The 23,062-nt window shown below is 53.1% G+C and overlaps 1 protein-coding gene across 2 annotated transcripts in view; it reads right to left on the minus strand.

Annotated features, from left to right (window-relative positions):
* AHRR (aryl hydrocarbon receptor repressor) overlaps nucleotides 1-23,062 on the minus strand; it is an 82,500-nt gene that overhangs the window by 38,447 nt on the left and 20,991 nt on the right. For both annotated transcript variants that reach the window (XM_070587311.1, XM_070587312.1), the window contains exon 4: nucleotides 9,589-9,695. In XM_070587311.1, coding sequence (XP_070443412.1) covers nucleotides 9,589-9,695 — 107 coding nt within the window. The remainder of the gene's footprint in view (nucleotides 1-9,588; nucleotides 9,696-23,062) is intronic.

Consider the following 23,062-nt stretch of genomic DNA (forward strand, 5'->3'; position numbering starts at 1 on the left):
TTTTTGAGCTCTTTTTAAATCTCTGCACATTCCCTTTTATAGCAACCCATTTTCCTTGTACTGACACAGTTCCTCCACTTGCTTCTCTGGGAGCCTCAGCATGGCCTGGTCTGTTTCTCTCTGCTTCTCCTTCTGCACATCTGCTTCCTCCCGGATCCTGTGACCTGTTCCCTCAGCCTCTCTCCTGAGGGCTCACGACCCTGGGGGCACTCAATCTAGGAGCGGGTGCAGGATAGCCCCAGGAAGCCAGGTCCCCACGGTGGAGCCTGCGTGCTGGCCTTGGTGCCGTGTGTTCTGCGGGAGCCTCGATGTGGGCACCACTGGCTCCTTCCTCTGGGCTTCCAGCTGCTGGAGGGGCCGGCTCTCCTTATGCCCTGAGGTGGGGCCGTGCTGGGGCCTGGGGTCTGCTCCCGTGCGTGGCGTCCACTGGCCGCATGTCGGGGCCAGGAACCCCATGTTCTCTGCACTGGGATAGCCAGCGCTCAGCCCTTCCTGGTCAGGTTCCAACAGTCGTGTGAGCCGGGACTCGTGGCGCCCGTTGCTCACCCAGAGCCTCCAAGCCTTCCACCTCAGAGCTCCGGTGGGGCCTGGGCATGTCTTTAATCTCTCAATTCTCTTCAAGAACACACGTCCAGAGTCTAGGGCCTGGTCACCACTGTTAAACAACGTCCACGCTACTTCTCTTCTTTCGGTTTCAAGGACTTCACATGAAATTATGAAGCCATCACTAACAATGCCTGAATTCATAGCTTTTTTCCTTGAAAATCTGCCCCTTTGGCCTGACCTGCTGGTGACTCTTGTTCACCACCCAGGTGCCTGCCACCCCCCACTGCCTTTCATCCCTTGCTGCCCCTGCCCCCATGAGCTGCCCAAGGGTCCCACACCTGGGCCTCCAAGGGCTCCACCAGACCCTCGTCAACACGTCACTACTTCACGCCATGGCTGGTATCCCTGAGGAGCAAGCACTGCACCCAGACCAGCCACCACATGAACCTCATGCCCTGGGACATGCTGCCTGGTGGCGCCCCCAGAAGGACCCATGTCCCTGGTCGGCCCAGCCCGCCTTCCCCTTTAAGCGTCGCTTACTCGGGTCCTTGGCCCTTGGGCTTCCAACTGGGCTCCATTTCACCTTCTGTGTGAAACCCTCTACGATGCTGATTTTGCCGTGAGAATCTGTGTCCTTGAGGCACCAGCCCCGGCTGGCCACAGCACCCTCCAGCCACCTCCCTGTTTCCATCTGACCAGTCCGGCGGTGGGAACTGAAGGCCCTGAGCCTGACACAAACCGCCGTCCAGCCTTCCCCAGTGGCTCTGACGTTTGACACCAAAGCCCCGGGACACTCTGCAGAGCCTGGAGGGTCACCTGGCTCTGTCCTCAGCTTGGCTGACAGACGAGGCTCTGACACCAGCTCCTCATGCTGGCAGGCCCCCGGGGGCCCCTGGAGCAGGGCAGCCTCAGCTCAGGGCCCATATGGAGCCCTGGCTCGGAGAAGACCCCGCTGCGCCAGCCTAACCCTGCACCCTCCAGAGCCCCACAGGGAGAAGCCGGGAGACCAATCCCAGCTCCACTCTTCCTAGGATGTGACACCACTCTGTGCCTCAGTGTCCCTATCTGTAAAATAGAGACAATGACAGTATCTGCCTCAGAAGGCTGCTGAGGGTCAAATGAGTCCATGTGCTCCGCAGCTTGGAGGTGGCTCTGGCAGGCGGTGCGGAGTTCTGGCTACGACAGCAGCTCAGGGCACGGGTTTTTGGAGGTGGAGGAGGCCTGAGTTTCTGCCCCAACCTGAACTCCCGCCTGAAGCTCCTCCCCTACAATATGCATCATTGTACTGGGCTGAGGAGTGGCCTCCAAATCCACGTCCACCTGGAACCTGTGAAGGCGACCTTATTTGGAAATCGGATCTTTGCAGATGTAATTAAGATGAGGTCACTCTGGATTAGGTGGGCCCAAAATCCAACATGGCTGGCGTCCCTGTAAGAGGGAAATTGGACACAGAGACACACAGGGAAGACTACCAGCCGCCAGGTGGGCACAGGGACTATGCTCTCCCCTGGAGCCTTCTGGAGGAGCCCAGCTTCCGGAGGCTGCCCGCCTGCAGTGGCTCATGTCGGCCAGCCATCTCGCATCTCTCTGACTCTTCATTCTGACTGCAGCCAGGAAAGTTTCTCCACTTTTACGGATCCTTGTAATTACTTTGGGCCCACTCAGATAATCCAGGATCATCTCCCCTCTAAGGGCCGCAACTTTAGTCACGTCCACACAGTCCCTTTTGCCATGTAAAGCAACATATTCAGAGTCTCCGAGAATTAGGAATGTGAACATCTTTGGGGGCCATTGTTCTGCCCACTGCACAATTGAAAATTACTGTATATACTACGAACCAGGACATGAGAGTCATACTCAAGGGAAAAGACAATAGACAGATGCCAATTCTGAAAGGACACAAAAGGGGGAATTATCAGATAGGACTGTAAAGCAGCCAATACGCCATCCTCCATGCAGGAAAGGGAAGCACTCTGAAACGAAACAAAACAAAAAGTCTTAGAAGAGAAACAGACACTGTAAAAAAGAACTAAATAGAAATTTTAGAACTGAGGAATAAAATACATGAAGTAAAAATTTCAATGGATGGGCTCAATCGCAGAATCGAGGTGACAGAGAAGAGAGTCAGTAAAACTAAAGATAAACCAACAGAAATTATCCAATCTGAGAGAGGAAGTATCGCGGAAAAAGTGAAGAGAGCCTTGAGGACCCTTGCGACAATGTGAAAGTCTAACATTTGTGTAGGTGGAGTTTCTGAAATGGAATAGAAAGAGATTGGTGCAGTAAAAAGGATTTGGAGAAAGTGGCTGAAAGCTTCCCAAGTTTGGTGAAAGACAGAAATTCTTTCAGAACAAGGAAAATTACCAGGAATAGAGGCATTTTACATAATGATAATGATAGAAGGGTCAATCCATGAAAAAAACATAATAATCCTAAATGAGTATGTGCCTTACAACAGAACTCCAAAATAGATAAAGTGAAAATAGAAGTGAAAGGAAAAATACAAAAATCCACAATTATACTAGAAGACATCAACTCTTGTCTTTCAGGTTGAGACTGGACAGAAAATGATCAAGAAAATAAAAGATGAACATTATCAATCAACTTAATGTAACTGATGTTTATAGGACCCTCACGTGGCAGAAGGGGCAAGGATCTCTCTGGAGCCTGTTTTTATCAGGGCACTGATCCCATTCATGAGGGCTCCACCCTCATGACCTAATCACCTTCCAAAGGCCCCACTTCCAAAATCCATCACATCAACATATGAATTTTAGGGAGACACAAATATTCAGTACATAGCAAAATTCAATGAAACCAATAGTTGTGTCTTTGGGAAAAAAATCAATAAAACTGATAAACCTCGATCCAGCTAAGGAAAAATGAGAGAAGACACAAATTACCAATGGAATGAAACAGGAAACATCATGACAGACCCTACAGACATTAAAAGGACAAAATGGGAAAACTATAACTAACTCTGTACCCACAAATTCAATAAAGTAGATGAAATGGACCAATTCCTTGAAAGATACAAACTACTAAAATTCACACTAGAATAGGTAACCTGAATAGTCCCAAATTGATTAAAGAAATCGAATTCATAGTTAAAAATCTTCTAAAAAAGAAAACTCCCAGACAAGCTGTTTTCACTAGTGAATTCTACCAAACATTTCAGGAGGAAATAACATCAATTCCAGAAAATAGAAGAGAACACTCTCAACTAATTTTATGAAGCCTGCACTACCATGATGCCAAAACCAAACAAAGACATTACAAGAAAAGAAAACCACAGAAGAACTTCTCATGAACATGAACACAAAAATCCCCATAAAACATGAGCAAATTTAACGCAGCAATATATACCTAAGATCAATCCTAGGCTTGCAAGGCTAGTTCAACGTCTGAAAATCAGTCAACGTAACTCACCATATCAACAGATTAAAGAAGAAAAACCACGACCATCTCAACAGACACAGAAAAAGCTTTGACAAAATTTAATATCTGTTTATAATAAGAACTCTCAGAAAACAAGGAATAGAGGGAAATTTCTTAATCTGATATAAGGCATCTACAAAAAACAAAACAAAACAAAAAATACAAGCAGAAACTAATATCACCCTTAACACTGAAAGACCAACGTTTTCTCCCTAAGATGAGAAACAGGGCAAAGACATTCTTCCTCACCTCCCCTAGGACTGCAAGTCCTAGAAGCGAAAAAGGCAAGAAAAGTAAAGCACGCAGACTGAAAAAGTAGATATAAAACTGTCTCTACTCTCAGACAACATGATAATCCATATAAAAATTCCCACGGAATCTACAGAAAAGCTCCAAGAACTACTAATGAATTCAGCAAGGTCACAGATACAAAGTCAACCTAGAAAATCTAATGTATTTCTATATACTTGTCATGAAAATTGAAAATAAACAACAGTTCCATTTACAACAGCAACCAAAACAGAAAATATCTAGGTAATAAGTCTAAAAATATTCACAGGATCTGTAAACATGAGGAAAGTAATAAACGACCTAATTAGTGGAGAGACTGTGCTCACAAATTGGGAGAGTCAGCACTGTCTGGCTGTTAGTTTCCCCCAACCTCACCTACGGTTTAACACGATCTCAATGAACATCCCAGCAGGAATTTTTGTAGATATCAACAAGCTAATTGTAAAATCTATATGGAAAGACAGGAGCTAAAATAGCCAAAGCAATTTGGAAAAAGAACAAAAACTGTAAGGTTCACGCTACTTGATTTCTGAGTTTTTAGATGTGACGCCCAAATCATGATCTATTAAAAAATAGATAAATTGGATTTCACCAAAATTAAATAGTTTTGCTCCTGCAAGCTCTTGTCAAGAGAATGAAAAGACAAGCCACAGACTGGGAGAAATATTTACAAACCATGCATCCTGCAAAGGACACACGCACAAGACACACGAAGAACTCTAACCTCAGAGTAAGAAAGCAAACAGCCGACGTTTTTAAATCAACAGACAGTTCACAAAGGGGATCTGTGGATGGCAGGTAAAGACACAAGGAAAGATGCTCAGCATCCTTAGTCGTAAGGGAAATGCAAATCAAAGCAGTAATGAGGCTCCATGTCTGCCGAAAGAAGTGGCTTTGAACACAGGTCACGCTGTGCGGTACCAAGGATGTGGAGCCACTGGAACCCCGTTCCCTGCTGCGGGGGACGTGACATGGCACAGCCACAGTGTGGCAGCTTCTTAGAAAGTCAGAACACACTTACTCTACCATCCAGCCGTCACACACGTAGGTTCTATCGAAACGAAACAAAAGTCTATGTTCAGAGAAAAACCTACCCGTGACTGATGACCACAGCTTTATTCACAAACACCAAATCCTGGAAATACCCCAGTGTCCCTCAGCGGTCAGCTGGGCAAGCACACTGAGGTACGTCCGCACCACAGAATGACAGGAGCCACTGGTGACCACGTGCAGCCACATCTAGCAAGGGGTTAACAGCCAGACCCCAAGGGGTCTGTGCTGCAGGGGTCTGCTTATGGGGCATTCTGAGATGGAGGACACAGCCGCGGTGGCGGGGGTCTGGGAGAGGGTCTGACTGCAAATGGGCACCACGAGCAAAATCTGGGGCGGTGGAATTGTTTTGTATCTTGACCACAGTCGTGGTCACACCATGCCACCAAAAAGAACGAATTTTAGCATGCATAAACTTAAGAATAAGTGTAAGAAAGGTTACGGTGCAGCCCCAGTGCGGCCACAGCACACCTGAACTCCAGCTGGGTCAAGGGTCGGGGGCTTCCTGCTCGCCCCCAGCGGACCAAGGTTGATGGCCCCTGCGAGCAGGTTGCCCGTCCGCACTAAATGCCACACCTTACAGCCACCTTAAAGGTAGAAATAAAGCCTGGGGCACCACTCTCCCTGCACATCTGACAAGTGTGCTTCCAGAACCTTCCATCTCGTCCCGCCCCATCCGTCTGCTGGTTTCTTCTCTAGACGGTCTTTCCTCCTCTCCCCCAGTCTCCCACCCCCCATGCCTCCTCTGTCACCTCTGTTCCCAGCACCTGCACTAAGGTGCCCACTGGACAGCAGCTCAGTCATCTGCTCTGGCTTCCAGGGGGAGCCGAGGGCCTGGAGCCACTGAAGGCGGATGGTGGTCCCGCCCCAGCCCCACTGGGCCCCTGGACCAGCCCCAGCAGCTCCAGAGCTAGGTTTCTTCAGTTGCAATAACAGACATCGGACCACAGGCACTGTAAAGTCTGTGCAGCTCTCAACGTTCTATGAATTTCTGATGTCCTGCCATAAACCTCTCCTTTTTCCCACTTTATCTTCAAGAGATTGAAGATTGGAAATAAAAGCTGGGGTTTTCTTGTTATTGCTACTTGATTTGATTATTTTGCTGTTTGGGAATATTTTTAAACTTCAAAAAGAGTCTCTAACCACAAAGTTTGGGAATCGCCACACTGGAAATGCTGTGCAAGAGACGCTCACCTTATAACCCCCACGATTCCAGTCAAAGGAATCTTCCAGAGACTTCCTGGGCCACAGAGCATGCTGAACAAGAGGCAGTGGAACGAGGCTTCAGGCTCTGCGGGTGGAGTCGGGGGTGGGGGCACCACGCAGCCTGGCGAGGAGCCGGGCGGGCAGCTGGGCAGCATGACAGCCTGCTGAACCAGGAGCAGACCCAAGCCCTCAGGCGTGGGCCTCTTCCTCAGAAAGTCCCAGCGGAGGGTAGCTCCAGGGACACCGTATGCTGGGCAGCAGACACAGAAATCAGGGCAGATGACCTGGCTGGGGCGCTGCCCTCCCCTCTTCCCAGGCCCCAGGAGTCAGGCCTGGTCATTTCCTGGGCTGCAGCCTCAGCCAGGACCACCATTCATGTCCTGAGGCCCCAGGGAAGATGCGGTCCATGAGCAGAAATGCGCAGAAGGGCGCCCCGTGCAGGCAGGGTTGCCTCCGAGGTGTGCGGCTCTGCAACACCGGCCTCGCGGGCTGGGACCTGGCGGGCGGGAGGAGGATGCGGGTGAAGCAGCCCCTGAGCTCTGAGCAGAGGTGGGTCGGGCACCCTGTACATATGCTTCCAACCCACAGCTCAGAACAAAAGTTTAAGAAAGATCTTATGACTAAGACTTTATGATTAAGAAGTTATGATCTTAATTTGGAACACGAATAAGAAAAAGAGCAACACAGTTACCTTTTGCCAAGAGTAAAATTCAAACTGGCACACATTTTCCAGCTCCGTTTTACCAGCACCGACAGGAAAAAGCAATTTTAAAGGAAAAAGAATATTTAAGAATCTGCTTTGTAAAGACCTGGTAAAAGATGAAGTGTGGACTACTTCCTCTGCTGAATACACAGGGTTTCCCAGAGCGCTGTGACGCCCATGCTCCACTCCAGACGGGGCGAAGCGAGACCTGCACCTGCTCTGAGGCAGGAGCCCCCAGTGGCTGTCACACTGAGGGTTTCCATGAGATTAAACACAAACCAGCGAGCACAAAATGTACTTCCTCACGTATTTTTTTTAAAAGGAAATGATTTATAAATTAATTGATCCTCATGAGAGTACATCAAACTCCTCAGCAAGGGCAGAGGCCTTGGGGGCCGTGGTGGTCATAGGGGTCATGTGGGGGTCATAGGGACCATGGGGAGTAGTGGGAGGCCATGAGGGTTTGTGGGGTCCCTGTGAGGGCTGTAGAGGGTCATGGGGTGTCCATGTGGAATCTTACGGAGTCATGGAGGGTCACGGGGGGCCATGAGGGGGCCATGCAGGGTCAGAGGGGTTGTGAGGATCACAGGGAGTCACGGAGGGCCATGGGGTCCCTGTGGGGACCATGGGGGTCACTGGGGTCATGGGGATCCATGGCGGGCAGGTGGAACACAGCACTGCCCAGCTCTGTCTAGAGCCAGCACCTCCAAATCCTATGCTGCAATCACCTCCCTCTCTCCTGAAATCCATCTCAATGCTTTCCACCCATCTGTCTATGTGTCTATCTGTCCACCTGTCACTCTTACGGGGCCCCACTGTGCTTGGCCACCCACCTAGGTGCTCAGAAATGGGTGGGCTCAAAGAGCTGGGCGCAGGTCACAGACAACGGATGAAAAGGTGCAGCATGAGTCAAGGGAGTCAGAGGGACAAGAAGTCACGGGGCAAGGGGAACTGGGGACCTGAGACGACTGAAGCAAGACAAGCACTGGGGGGCAGGGGGATTTGGGGGTGAGGGGGGGCCTGGTGAAGGCAGAGGCAGGGTGGGGAGAGGGACGAGAGGAGGAACAAGTTGGCCAAAGCTCACTACTGCGAGGCAGGGCCACTGGTCCCTGGAGATCATTACTCCATCCTCTCTTCTTTGTAAGGTTCAAAATTTCTAATAAAAAGTTGCAAGTGAAGAGGGGGAGGGGGTCTGCTCGCTGGTGGGCTCAGCAGTCCCTCTCCTGCCGTCACCATGAGACCCAGTGTGGGCAGCACAGAGAGTGCAGACCAGAGACGGTGACAGATTTCAAGGCCTGAGATGATCAGAGGGTCACGCTGGTTGAACAACTGAACGTGCAGGACCCCGTGAACAGGCGCACCAAGGAAGCAGCCAAGAGGATGGAGCCGAGCAGCGAGGGAGGGCCCTGGGCTGAGCGGGAGGGGCAGCCCTCAGGGGTGCAGGTGCGAGGGGTACGTAGAGGAGACACTGAGATAATTCCAGTCATTGGGCACGAGGCAGGGAAGGGGCCCTGCAGGGGGCCGGCCACGAGGGACAGACAGGCTGGCAGCAGCCAGGACTGGGGCTTCCCTTCAGGATCTGCCTGGGACAGGTCCTCTGGCTGCCAGGGAGCAGGCTGGGGTGCAGAGAAGCCGTCTGCAGGGGCTGCTGTGCAGTCAGAGGGCCTCGGCTGCTGGTTACGAGCAGCTGACAGAGGCTCCTCTCCCTCCGCCTCCCACCCTCGGATGGCCTGCATCTCGGGGTCTCTTGGCAGCAAACCCTCACTTTGTGAAACAGCAACTTGATCAACCAGAAAGCTCTACTTGGCCGTCTTATCTTGCTTAACACACTGACCCACAGCTGTCCCGTGTCGCCAGGTCACAGGCCCACAAGAGAGGTCAGGGGAAGCAGTTCAGAGTCCCAGGGGTGGGGTATTTGTCTCAGGTGCAAAAGCCAACCCAGCTGGTGACATCCAGCATGTGTGATGTCAACAAACCCATGGGCCAGGCAAGCCCGCCAGACCCTGAGAAGCTTAATGCACAATTTTCTGTTTTCAATTTGAAAAAAAAAACCTTGCTTAATTTTTTATTACCTTCTCCTACTGACAAGTAAAACCAGAAAATGCAGAATGAAAAACAAATTTCAGATCTGAACCCCGTGGGCCTGGGGGTCATCAGCTGGCTCTCTATGTCCCAACCTGCTGGACTTCACCGGGAGTACCTGCTGTCCCACCCAGGGCAGTCCTGTCCCCTCCCTCAATGCTTCTTAGAGCCTGAACTCCTAGTGCACATAAACAGTCACAATCAAAGGGCTCAAAGACGGGGGGTGGCCTGCACACCCCACACTGGGTGCTCGCAGGGCAAGGGGGGCTCACCTCCAGCAGCAGCCGTCCCTCCAGCACCGAGGACCCTTCGTGCAGACCGCCGTCTCCTGGCAAGGGGGCACCAGCCGCCGGCTGCCACGGGCACTTCTCCTGCAGGGCTGTCAGAAAACAAGGCACGTGAGCAGGCTCCCGGGCACAGTCACACTTGCCTCGTGTCTCCCCAGCTCTCAGCCCACGGTTCTTGGCTGCCACCCTTTGCGGGCAAAGCCGAGTTCCACGCTGATGTGTGATCTCCTCGCCACCTGAACGGACGCACTGGGGCAGCTCGGCCTCCCAGGGTGGGTGGGGCGGGGCAACAGGGGAGAGCCCCGTGTGTGACATTCGGGAGATGAGCCCACAGAGCTCCCTGAAACTGCCCTCTGCCCCTCCCACAAGCCCCTCAGAACCTGCCAGGCCTCGGGGAACCCCCAGGGGTCCCCACAGCGTCTCTTCAGAGACCCATGTGCAGGTGGGTCTCCAATCACAGCGTTGTGGGTCTGGGTGAGTCTTAAGGCCCCTGGGAGTCCTGCCCACCCTGACCACACCTGTCTGTCCGTCCTGGAGCCGCCCGTCAACTCCCCGCTTCCCGTATGGAGCAGCCCACACCCCAGGGTGCCCACTACTGCGCTGATGCTGGAGAAGGAGGAAGGCCCGCACAGCCACCTGCCCTGAGATGCCGACAGCCCCCTGAAGAAGGGGTTTTCCTGGCACCTCTCCATCCCCACACCCAGGCTGGCTTCATCTCCACACTGGGCTGAAGAGCTCAGACACACAGACGTGCAGGTCAGACAGACAGACGTTCACATGCCAGCTTGCAGCACTGGTTGTGGGACCCCCAATGCCTCTTACAGTGTCCTCGTCAGCACCCGGGAATCAACCCAGGGGCTGCTGAGAGGACGGGGGCAAGGGGGCCTCACTGCCTCGCCTGTGGAGGGCTGAGGGTGGGGCGTGCTTCACAACTTCCCCTTGTTTCTGGAATCCGAGAACTGAAGCTCCAGGTGACCTCAGTGCAACCATGGGTCAGAGGGCCCAAGGGCAGTGGCCAGAGCACCTGTGAGAGCCGTGGGCTAGGGATGAGACAGCAGGTGATGTTCCCTGACCAGTGGGCCTGCTGCCTCCCTCCAGGCGGAAGGCAGGTGCATTCCAGGAGGCAGGAACGTCACTCCTGGGATCCCCGGAGAGGGGCACCCTGCCCTCCTAGGGAAACCACCCCCCATTCCTGGTTTTCAAGACAGTGGAGCTGAGCCGGGAGCAGTCACAAGCGGGACAAGTAGAGGGTTACTTTCAATCCCTTTCGTGCTGCACTCCCTATATTCAGAGGTGGAGGGAAGCTCTCTCTTCCCAGAGTGCAGGAGCCGCAAACAGACCAGGGGAAGCAAGGGCACCAGGCCCCGGAACTTTCCGGTCTCAGAGTGTCCCAAAGGCTGAGGGGGTGCTGACAGAGGGCCCCACAGGGTCCTGAGCTCCTGGAGGCTGAGTGAGATACAGGAGAAAAGCACGGACCTGTGAGCCTCTGGCACAGTCATGTCCTCCACTCCCCCCCTTCCCTCTCCCCCCTCTCCCCCTCCAAACCCCCCCTGCAGCCCCACAGTGACGTCACAGGGGCCAGGCCGGCTTCCCCCCCAACCCGAGGGTCCTGCCCTGCTGCTGTCTCCACAGGGCACGGCGCTGGACCGGGTGGGAGGGGGCCGGAACCTGAGCAGCGCCTGAGGGGGATATGGGGCTCAGCGAAGCACAGCAGCGATGCCGGGGGTCAGGGGCAGGCCCCCCACCTCGATGCACTCGGGGTTGCCTGCCCACAGACCCAGACCACCAAGGCTCCCCGCCCAGCAAACTCCATTGCAGAGGTCGCCCATTCCCGCCCCAGCTCCAGCCGGCTCCCCACCCCAAGCCCCCAACACGTCCTGGAATTGAGGGAAGGGGGGTGGTTGGGGCTGCACTGTCCCCGCCTTCCTGTCCTCGCCCCCTGCAGATCCTGTGGGCGGGGGATGCTGAGCCGATGCCTGTGAGACTGCGACGGGGGGTGATGTGACCGTGGACGCTGCCCCAACCCCTGTGATGCGCACTGTTCGCTCTCAGATGCGCGGCCCACGCAGGGGCAGCGCTGGTGGGCGGGAGGCGCCGGGCACGCCCCGCCCGCACTTACTGGAGGTACAAGGCGGGGGCAGCCCCTCCTAACTTCTCTCCCGTCTGCACCCAGACACCCGCCCCCCAGCATCGTGTCCCTGGACCCCCTTTTAACTTCTCTCCCCTCCCCGACAGGTCCCTGCACCCGGACACTGGCGCCCCAGCATCGCGTGCCCCCGCACCCCCACTTCCCTCCTCCGCAGCCGCATTCCGGCGGGCACGCCCGGCGGGGCTCCTGTCACGCGATGGGGCCTCAGCCGCAGTGACAGCCGCCTGGACCCTGGCCAGGGCCTCGCGTGCGAGCAGGGCGGCCGGCGTGCCCCACCCCCAGGCCTGTGGCAAGCCGGGGAAACCGAACGCGCCGGGAGACCGTCCTGCAGGGCCGAGCAGCGGTGGGGGCGGCTTTCCGGAAAATCCATCTGAGCTGAAGGCGCCGGCCCCCTCAATTCCCAGGTCCCTCAATTCAGGGGTCTCAGGATGCTGAAACGGGTGACCAACTCCAGTAGAGTGGGGCGCACAGCCAGGGTCTGGGGGCTCACCAGGTCATTCCTCTTACCCGTGGATGAAGGCGATGACACAGCCACAGGGCCATGGGGGGGGCATCTCAGGAGGCAGAGGAGCCCCCAGGGCCCCTCCAGCAGCTCTCCCTCAGCTCTACACTGAGTCTGCTGCAGTCTCAGGGTTTTCTCCTGGGGTACCCTCCTCCCTTCTCCCTGGACTCCTACTCCTCTCACTGAGTGTCTGACCTGGGAGGGAGCCCACTGGAGAGGGCAGTGGGAGGGGCCGCCACCTCTGGGAGGCCCCTGCAGTCAGACACAGCCCCACCACGGGGCGTGCCCTGGGCCTCTCTGTGCCAGGTCTCCTCTGTGACAGGGACAAGCCCACCTCTGTGGTTCCTGGTGTCCACCCTTTGATCTGTACCTGATTTTTTGTGGTAACAGGTCAGGGAGAAAGGCTGGCAAGGAGCAGGTACGGGGGTGTCCTTTTGGGGAGTTGGTGAAGGTGTGGAGAGAGTCTCGGTGGTCCCCCATGGCTTGGTGAGGAGGTGGCAAGGAGGGACATTCCAGAGACAAGAGGTGCCCCAAGGCCCAGGGCACAAGGAGCTCCCTGCAAGGCCAGGCGGGGATTGAGAGGCCCATCCACGTCCAAGCGCCCCGGGCCCCTCGTGACCCACTGTCCCCACCTGCTGGCCCTGCCCTGTATGCAGAGAGGAGGCCAAGCCACCAGGATTGGCCCCACCCCAGTCCTCCTCCACCCCAGCCTGGCCTCTGAGGGGCAGGTGAGAGGTTAGGGGGCCTCGAAGACCCCTGGTCCCGCAGAAGTGGTCCTCACCCTGGGTAGAGCCTGGGCTGGCATTTGGCATCTGATTCTATCAGACAGCCCAGAGCCGCATGGCAGGAAGAAGAGGCTGGGACTGCCCACTTGGAGAAATGTTCAGGACTCCCCGGCTCACGCAACTCACCCTGAATCCTCACAGAAGCCTGGGCCGGCCTCTGTCCTTACAGCTCCCTCCCTCACTGAGTCGCCCAACAGCCCCCAGAACTTCAGCCACACTTGAGATTCTCACTGCCCAGTCCAAGCTCACCACCAACTAGATGTAGAATTAACCAGAACCAGCCTTTCTCCCACTTCATGATTTCTTGCATCCCTGAAAAGGTTGGTTTGGATCAGAGAGAGGTTGAAGAATTATCAAGGAGACAGTGGATGTCCCTGTGAAGATGCCACACATGCAGCCATGTGGCCAATGAGAGATGCCAAGTGCTCCTGGTGGAGGAGAGACCGGAGGACTCCCCCATCCCTGCCTCTGGATGGTGCTGTGATGCCCAGAAGGTGGCACCCACTTTGCTTCCAGTTCAGGTGAAGCCAACTCTTCAGCAGTCAGGACAGGTGAGCCAGGACAGGTGAGGCCAGGATGTGGGATGCACTGGATGTGGATGCATGGGGCTGTCCAGGGGTTTGGGTACAGGACTTCTGCCATCCAGTGTGACTGAGAGAGAAACCAAGGGCCCCAGAGGAGGCTGGACTGAAACCCTGATTCTGGCCAGATGCAGTTCCTGGAGTGGACAGGTGCACATCCACAGACCGGCCCCTTTTTGGAGCAGAACACATGCCTGGTAAAACCTGTCAGCATTTCAATGTTGAGCCGAGAACCCCAGGGCTCCACACTGTCCCAACCTCCATGCTCTGGGCAGCACCCACAGGTCTCATCCGACTGGTTCCCTCCTCCAGCCTGGTCCAGCAGCGTGCTGGCCCACAGGCTCAGCCTTCTGCCCCACACCCTCCCAGTTCAGAGCCGCATCCACACTGGCCTGCATGCCCCTCTGTAGGCAGCTAGAGTGACCACAGCTCTGCTCTGCTCTTCCGCACTGTGTGGGGTCAGGGGTAGAGGGGGAACGAGTGGGCTTGGAGCCCGGGGACCCCAAGAAGCAGACTGCCTCCTGTTTCTGCCTACTTCTCGTTCAGCCCAGACCCCCTAGGAGTCATGCTTAGCAGACGGGGGTCCTGGGAGCCTCAGCTTCCCTGTGAGATGGGGTGGGGCTGTTGTGAGGGTGCAAGAAGGCCACACCCCTGCCCTGCTTCGTGGGGCCCGGCAGCAGGTGCCTCGGCAGTGAGTGTCCTCATGCACTGCTTCCCATGCCCTATAGCTGCTAGCTCAGCACTGCCCACAGCGAGGCAGTGTTAAAAATGGACTGATGTCTGCATCCCCCCAAATTCAAACATTGAAATCCTACCCCCAAGGTGATGGTGTTAGGAGGTGATAGGTCATAAGGGTGGAGCCCTCAGGAATGGGGTTAGCGCCCTTATAAAAAGAGGCCAGAGAGCTCCCTCGCCCCTTCCGCCCCAAGAGGACACAGGCGAGGGTGGCCATCTGCAGCCCAGAGGAGGCCCTCACAGAGCCTGACGGTGCTGGCGCCTGATCCTGGACCCCAGCCTCCAGACATGAGAACAAATGCCTGGGGTTTATCAGCCCACCTGTGGCACCTGGTTACAGCACCACATTGGCTAAGACAGGCGGTTACCAGAGTGTCCAGGTTAGACCACAGGACCACATGCCGTGTCTTTCAAGTCAAGTCAAGTCTGTGGATGTGCACCTGTCCACTCCAGGAACTGCATCTGGCCAGAATCAGGGTTTCAGTCCAGCCTCCTCTGGGGCCCTTGGTTTCTCTCTCAGTCACACTGGATGGCAGAAGTCCTGTACCCAAACCCCTGGACAGCCCCATGCATCCACATCCAGTGCATCCCACATCCTGGCCTCACCTGTCCTGGCTCACCTGTCCTGACTGCTGAAGAGTTGGCTTCACCTGAACTGGAAGCAAAGTGGGTGCCACCTTCTGGGCATCACAGCACCATCCAGAGGCAGGGATGGGGGAGTCCTCCGGTCTCTCCTCCACCAGGAGGCCTGTGCACTGGATGGGAGTGTGTACACCTTCCCTTGGGCGCCCCCCTCCTCACGCCACCGGGGGGGCTGGGCTGCCACCTGAGACTGAGAGGTCCAGGTCATGAAGGATCCACCAGAGGCCAGCCGCTTCAGCTGATCACTCATTTGCTCCCAGTGCCAGGCCCTCCTCTGGGTGACCCTGGAGACACTTCTCCAGGAGCCCAGAGGCCACCCGAGTCCAGGAGTTGATGACACCCTGAGGAGCCTGCCCACCTCTCCTGACACCCACTCTCCATGACACCCGAGCATCTTTGTGGGTCCCATACAGCGCAGTACAGTTGGACTAAGGGGAGCAAATGACCAGGGCCTGGCAGGGAGGGCAGGCGGCACTCCAGGGAAGAGAGGGAGGGGCTTCAGAGGAGGGAGAGAGACCAGGTGCTCCAGGGGAGGGAGGGATGGAAGGAGAGATGAAAGGAGGGATGGAGGGAGGGCTGGTGGGAGGGTACTCCAGGGGAGCGGGGGAGGGAGGGTGGAAGGGGGAATGGAGGGAGGGATGGAGGGAGGGTGTTCCAGGTGAGGGAGGGGAGGGAGGGATGGAAGGATGGAGGGAGAGATGGTGGGAGGGTGCTCCAGGGGAGGGAGGGGAGGGAGGGATGGAAGGGTGGAGGGAGAGATGGTGGGAGGGTGCTCCAGGGGAGCAGGGGAGGGAGGGTGGAAGGGGGAATGGAGGGAGGGATGGAGGGAGGGTGTTCCAGGTGAGGGAGGGGAGGGAGGGATGGAAGGGTGGAGGGAGAGATGGTGGGAGGGTGCTCCAGGGGAGGGAGTGTCAGGGGAGGGATGGAAGGGTGGAGGGAGAGATGGTGGGAGGGTGCTCCAGGGGAGGGAGTGTCGGGGGAGGGATGGAAGGGTGGAGGGAGAGATGGTGGGAGGGTGCTCCAGGGGAGGGAGTGTCGGGGGAGAGATGGAAGGTGTCCCAGGCGAGCGAGGCACGCAGGAGGGTGGTAAGCTCCACAGAGGGGCCAAGTGCTCCACCTCTGATCCCTGCTCCCCATCCCAACTGTGTCTACAAACCCCTCTGCAATTTTGACATCAAATTAGTGGACTTCCACCTCACAGCTTTCAAACATTCAAACTATTCCTCCTTTCACTTTTCAAGAAGTGAAAGATAAACTCCTTGTTTTGTGTTTGGAAGATGAACATCAAATATACATACCCAGGCCTGGCCCAGAGGAGACTCCAGAGGGACAGCCCGGGGTGGCGGGGGAAGAGGGAGCGAGCCAGAGGCCTCCCCCTCCCTGGCCTTCTGCCCTCCTAGCCACACCCCCACTGCCCCCGTGGCTGGCAGCCCCACCACCCTGCCCTCCTCAGGCAGGGGCCCCTCCTGTGACTCAGAAGGCTAATTACACAACCACACACAGGGACCCCCATGGTGGGGCTCGCCACAGGTGGGCATTACATCCCCTAATCCTTGTATTAGCCAGCCAGGTGGGCCCAACAGGTAAGACAGTAGGCAGATGGGTGGGTGGAGGGGGAGTAAACAGCAGGGTATGTGTGAACGCTGTGCATGTGAGGGGATGTGAACACTGTGTGTGTGAGGGTGTGTGCAAATGCTGTGTGTGAGGGGATGTGAACACTGTGTGAGGGTTGTGTGAACATTGTGTGGGTGAGGGTGTGTGCAAACGCTGTGCGTGTGAGGGGATGTGAACACTGTGTGTGAGGGTTGTGTCAGCACTGGGTGTGTGTGAACATTCAGTGTGTGTGAACACAATGTGTTGGGGTTAGGACAATGAACGGGTGAGTCTGATTCCTTTGGCAGGATGCTTCCGACACACCGTGTAGGCGGGGTGTATTGAACAGCATGTGCCGTGCACTCAGGGGAGGAGAGGGCCGTGGCAGGTGGATACTGGGGTAGGTGTGTGTCCTTCCAACACCCTTACAGCTAGAGGGGTGGAGAGAAAGATTACACTGCTGTTCAAGGCCCCAAGTTCCCGTGGGCAAGAAAACCCATCAGGGGTGTAAATATACGCTCATTTCACGCAAGCACTGCATTTCGGAAATGAGAGCTCATTCCAAGATGAATATTGCATCAAGTTGTTGATTATCTATCGAGAGAATTTCTGTATCCTCCAAAATGCACCAGTGAGCTTTGGAGATGTCACATGTCAATACTGCTCAAAAGAGCCACAAAAACTGCATTTCCTCAGAGCCAGTGATGATGGGGAAGTGGCGGCTGCGTGTGTGTCTCTCTGGTCAAGAGAAGGCGTTTCCAGCCACTGTGTGAGGTCACTCATCTCAGGTGCCAAGAGGGCCATGCAGTAACTTGGGTCACACAGACCCCTGCAGAGGCAAGGCGCCCTTTCCTCTAATCCCCATGTCACAGGCAAGAGGCAACCAGAAACAGCTCTCTGGGAAGAAAAAGAAAAAGGAATACTATTTATACGCATTGTGGATCCATATTCCCTTTGTGATGTGGAACATCTGGAACAAGCCAACTATTTGGCGTTTTTGTCCAGTTTCAGTACAACAGAAGGAAAGTACGCCAGGCCACGTCCAGGGTTCAAGAAACACGATGTAAAACAAAACAAGCCCCCTGCAAAATAGTGTGCTGATACTTTTAAAAAGTCAAATATTTATACAGTTAATAACTGCTCTGGGTGCAGGTGTAAAGATATGCAAGCAGGACCCCTACACTGGCACCCGGTGAGTCCAGACAGGACAGAGCCTCAGAGGGGACACGCTGACCATCTTTAGTAGCAGTCCTGGCTGATGATGGTCCCGGGCTACCCACCTGGGGGCCCGGCGGCCCATGCTTTGGCGTAGTGCCCACTCGGCCGTCAGAGCATATCTGATTGGTGTATAATTAATGAATTTATAAGTAAATTTATAAAGAAGCTTCCAGTTACATAACCTCAAATTTGCTAACAACCCCGACTTGGAGTTGCCTGTCAGTCACCGCCTTCCATTTCCTCACAGGAATCACTCACGTGTCCAGAGGTGACCGGTTCTCATCAGAGGCTTGGTCTGATAATTCACGGTCCACAGATACAGACTGAACTGAGTGGAAAGCACTGGGTGGAGGGCCTCCTGCCCCATGCTGCCCAGGTGCATGGGCCCCTACAGGACAGGACTGTTCATTCACTACTGCAGTCATTCATTTCTTCAGCATCCGTATTGCCAACCCCTGTACTGGGCTGTCCACGGAGAATGGGATGGACAGGACCGGAGACACGCGGCTCAGTGCTGAGGAGAACAAGAGCGGGCGGCAGAGGCTCTGTCAGGGCTCCGGCAGGTGGTGACGCTGCCAGCGTGCAGGGAGGCTGAGGAAAGGCCGGGAAAAACTGAGGGGCCAGCAAGGACCAGGCTCAAGGAAACTGCAGGTGTGCTGGGCCATCAGGGGAGCAGCCTCAAGTGACGCAGGGGACCACTCCTCAAGCTCCACGGCACCCGTCCTGCCGACGCTACATCCCAGTCCCGGCAGCCCACTGCCACATGCCTCCGGCCCGCAAGCCCAGCCACGGCGAGGCAAATGCGGGCCATTCTTCTATTTCTCCACACGAGGCCTGGGTGCGCGAAAATGCCAAGTGCCCTAGGAGATTCACACGTGGCCTGCCTCACAAGCCTTCCACGCACGCCAGGCTCCCCACACTGCAGGCGCCATGCCCCTGCTCGCTCCCTCTGCCCCCCTGGGGACCCTCTCTCCCTTCCAGCCCCTCAGAGCCGCCACAGTTCACACCGCAGAGACTTTCCAGCTTCAGTTTCCTTTTGTTCCTCTTCTGTTCATTTCTGTCTTACTTTGAGACAACATGAGGCTTACAGAAAAGCTGTAAGAACAGCACAAAGCACCCAAACACCCTCTGCCCAGAGACCACTGCAGCTCCACTGACAGTCCCACCTGCATCCTCTGAGCCAGGGCTCTGGCCCTGGGTCACATGTGCCTGCTGCTCTGCTCCCCTCCCATCAGAAAGGCCAAGGCTCTGCAGTCTCTCCCCATTGACCTTGAAGATTACAGCAAGTTACTTTGCAGACTGCCCACAGTCTGGGTTTGTCTGGTGGGTCCTCATGATTAGTCCAAGGTTATTCATCTTCAGCCGGAACATCACAAAAGTGACCACATGTTCTTCTCGTGCATCCTGTGCGTGGCACGTGGTGTCACTTTATCCCATTATTGTGGGCTCAAATTTGATCACTTAGGATGGTGTGTGCTGGGTTTCTCTACTCTAAGTCTTTTCCCTTTGTAATTAGTATATATTTTGTTGGGAGATAGTTTAAGACCACAAAACTCCCATTTCTCACCCCATTTTTATCCACTGATTTCAGCATCCATTGATGCTTCTTGCACCAATTATTACCACCTCCTCTGTCGACAGTCGTCCATCGATAATGCTCTCTCCTGTCCGTATGAGTTAGCAGTCTATGGTGAGGAAGAACTTTCTCTTACTATTCACTTATTCATTCATTCATTCATTCACATCAGTGTGGACTTACGGAATCCTATTCACTTATTCATTCATTCATTCATTCACATCAGTGTGGACTTATGGGATCCTATTCTATCCAGTGGGTTATGATCCATTACTATCCTTACTCATTTTAGGCTGAACACGTCCCAGCCTTGGCCTGTGGGAGCCCCTTCGGGATGGCTCTGTGTCCTACGACAAGGCCCCATCACTCTGAGCACTGCCTTGCTTTCCAGCACAAATGTGCTGAGCAAGTTTTGTACTTTCCCTGCTCCAACTCTGGAGGAGGCCAGAAAGCCCTGGTTCCTTTTCATGGTGAACAGTGTCTAGAAAGCTAGATCAGCATGGAAGTCGTGCTCACTGTGCCATGTGTCACTGCTCCCAGCCCACCACAGACAAGGCTAGGAAACACACACACACTTATCACACGTATGAGCAGAACGTGAGTTCACACCAGTACCTCCAGTTCCAATGTAACACCACAGGATTCAGTACAGAGTGGAATGATTTTTCCTGTAATACTTACAAGAAATAGCTTTGAAACTGTCTGGGCCTAGATTTTCTCCGTGGGAGGATTTTTAACTACTGATTCAACTTCTGTCTTTCTGCAGGGAAAGATTCGCCCTGAGCGAACATCTGTTGCCAATCTTCCTCTTCTTCCCCCCTCCTCAAAGCCCCAATGCATGGTTGTACATCCTGGTTGTAAGTGTTTCTAGTTCTTCTACATGAGTCGCCGCCACAGCATGGCAACTGACGGACAAGTGGTGTGGCTCCAGCACGAGGAGGTGAACCTGGGCCACTGAGGCAGTGAGAGCTCGAAGCTTAACCATGAGGCCCTCAGGGCTGGCTCTGATTCACCTTCTTTCATGGTCATATGACTATGCAGGTTTTACACTTCTTGAGCCAGTTTTAATAAGCTATATTTCTAGAATGTATTCATTTATGTTTTCAAATTTATTGGCATAAATTTGTTCATAATAGCCTCAAATTATCTCTTAAATATCTGTAGCATCTATAATTGTGCTCCTTTTATATACCTAACACTATTTACTCTTTTTTCCTTACTCGGTCTCACCAGATCTTTGTAAGTTTTATCCTTTTAAAGGAACCCTAGTGTCTGTTTCTTTTCTATTTCACCAAGATATTCCCCTTTATTATTTCCATTTTTTGACTCTCTTCTTGTTTATTTTGCTTTTCTTTATTAAGACTACTAAACTGAATGCTTAGTTCATTAATTTTCAGGCTTTCTTCTTTTATATAAACACTTAAGGTCATTTATTTCTAAGTACTGTGTTAGCTGCATCCCACACATTTTGATTTGTAAATATTTTCAAAATTCCATCATGTTTTCTTCTTTGATCTATGAGTTAATTACAAGTGTGTTTATTTACAGATATAAGGGTTTCAAGTCATCTATTCATTACTGATTTCCAGCTTAATTGCACTGATGTCTTATGATTCATTCTTCATGATTTTGTCTTCTGAAATTTATTGAGACTTGCTTTATTGACCAATTTGTTTTCAATATATTTATAAGTTCCACGTGGGCCTGAAAAGATGTGAATTCTGTAGTTTCAGAGTATAGTTCTTTTAGAAAATGTACACATGATCTTTTTTTTTTTTAAGATTGGCACCTGAGCAAACATCTGTTGCCAATCGTTTTTCTTCTTCTTCTTCTTCTCTCCAAAGCCCCCCAGTACACAGTTGTATATTCTGGTTGCAGGTCCTTCTGGTTGTGCTATGTGGGACGCCACCTCAGCATGGCCTGATGAGTGCCACGTCCATGCCCAGGATCCAAATCTGCGAAACCCTGGGCCACGAAAGTGGAGCATGTGAACTCAACCACTTGGCCACGGGGCTGGGCCCCAGAGTATAGTTTTTTATGTATGTCCATTACATTAACCCTTTTTTTGCATTGTTCAAATCTCCTATAATCTTTACTGATTTTTATTTATTTGATCTATTAAATACTGGGAAAATTACTTAAAATCTTTCTCTCTGATGATGAATTCATGTAATTTCCCTGATAGTTCTGACAATATTTGTTTTATATTTTGAGGTTATATTATTAGAAGCACACAAATTTAAAATTATTTTATCTGCTTGATGAGATGAATTTTTTTAATCTTCATGTGGGGACGCTCTCTCATGGTCTCCTGTACTGGTTTTACCCCAAAATCAACTTTTTGACATGAATATGGCAGCATCATATTTCTTTCAGTTTGTGTTTTTCCAATATATCTTTTCCCGTCCTTTCACTTTCACCCTTTCTGTACCTTTTGTGAACAGATGCAGTACCCACTCCAATGGTCCTCATCTCCTCTTGGCATGTTACGTCCACTTATGTTTACTGTAATTAGCAACATGTTTGGAACTTTGTGCTTTCTATTTGGTCCACCCTTTTCATGTTTCTTTTTTCTCTTCTCTTGCCTTTTTCCTTTTGATTACATTTTCTTGTTCCACTTTTTTCTCTCCACTAGTTTGAAAGTTAAACTCCATTTCTCTTGTCCTGATAATTATTTTATTATGAATTAGCTGATCAGTCTGTAAAGGTAAGTAACACAAGACCCGCTAAACTCTTCAACTCAAGTCCCCCCTCTAAATGCATATGCTACTGTGATGAGGAACTTCTCTTCTTTTGTTCTTATAATATATCATTATTATTGATTATACCATCAGTGTTTGCTTTGATTTACCATATAGTCACCACCTTCTTGTTCTCCATTCTTTCTTGCATCTCAAATATTCCACCTGGAATTTCCTTCCATCTGTGTGAAGTGCACCCTTTAAAACTTCCTTTAATAAGGTTCTCTTGGGTTCTCAGCTTCTTGGTTTTTGGTCTCTGAGTGTTCTTTAATTTCCTGCCGGCTCATTGGTATATTATGACAGGTCTCGGATATTTTATCTTGCATTTTTGGCTGTTATATCAGGAGGACTGACTGGCCACTCATCTGCTGTGCTGCTGGAAATGGAAGAGACTATACAGTGGCAGCACATCTTCCCCACTAGCCTCTAATTCCAGGAGGGGCACCGTGGCGTCCTCTGTTTACTTGCATTATAACAGCTTGTTAATGTGGAACCCTTTCAGTCTGAATTTTGGCCAAAGCCCCAAGACAACAGGTGCCAACTACACCTGAGTCCCAAGGTGAGACTCCAGGTGACCTAGGCAGGGTTGCAAAGGAGATACCAGATGAGAGCGGTCAAGGCCGGGGGAGGGCTTCCTTGGAGAGGCTGTGCAGTGAGTCCCACATCCCCACCTGCACTAGGAGAGGAGTGAGGCACTTTCTCTTCTCACCTCATGCCTGCTGGGAGGGGCTTCACAAGGACCCCTGCGAAGGCCTGCTGTGTGCTTCCTGGGGCTGGTGGTGGCACTGAAGTCTGATGTCTCTCCACACTTGAGAAATCCAAAGGTTGCACCCGGCGGCTCCAGGTAGGCAGCTGTGCTGCACCTGGGAAGTACCACTGCCAAACTGGTGGGTTGAAGGTGCACACTTCCTGTGGAGCAGGTGGGGCGACAACACCC

This window comes from Equus przewalskii, chromosome 20 (assembly GCF_037783145.1).
Source record: "Equus przewalskii isolate Varuska chromosome 20, EquPr2, whole genome shotgun sequence".
NCBI classification, from domain to species: Eukaryota; Metazoa; Chordata; class Mammalia; order Perissodactyla; family Equidae; genus Equus; species Equus przewalskii.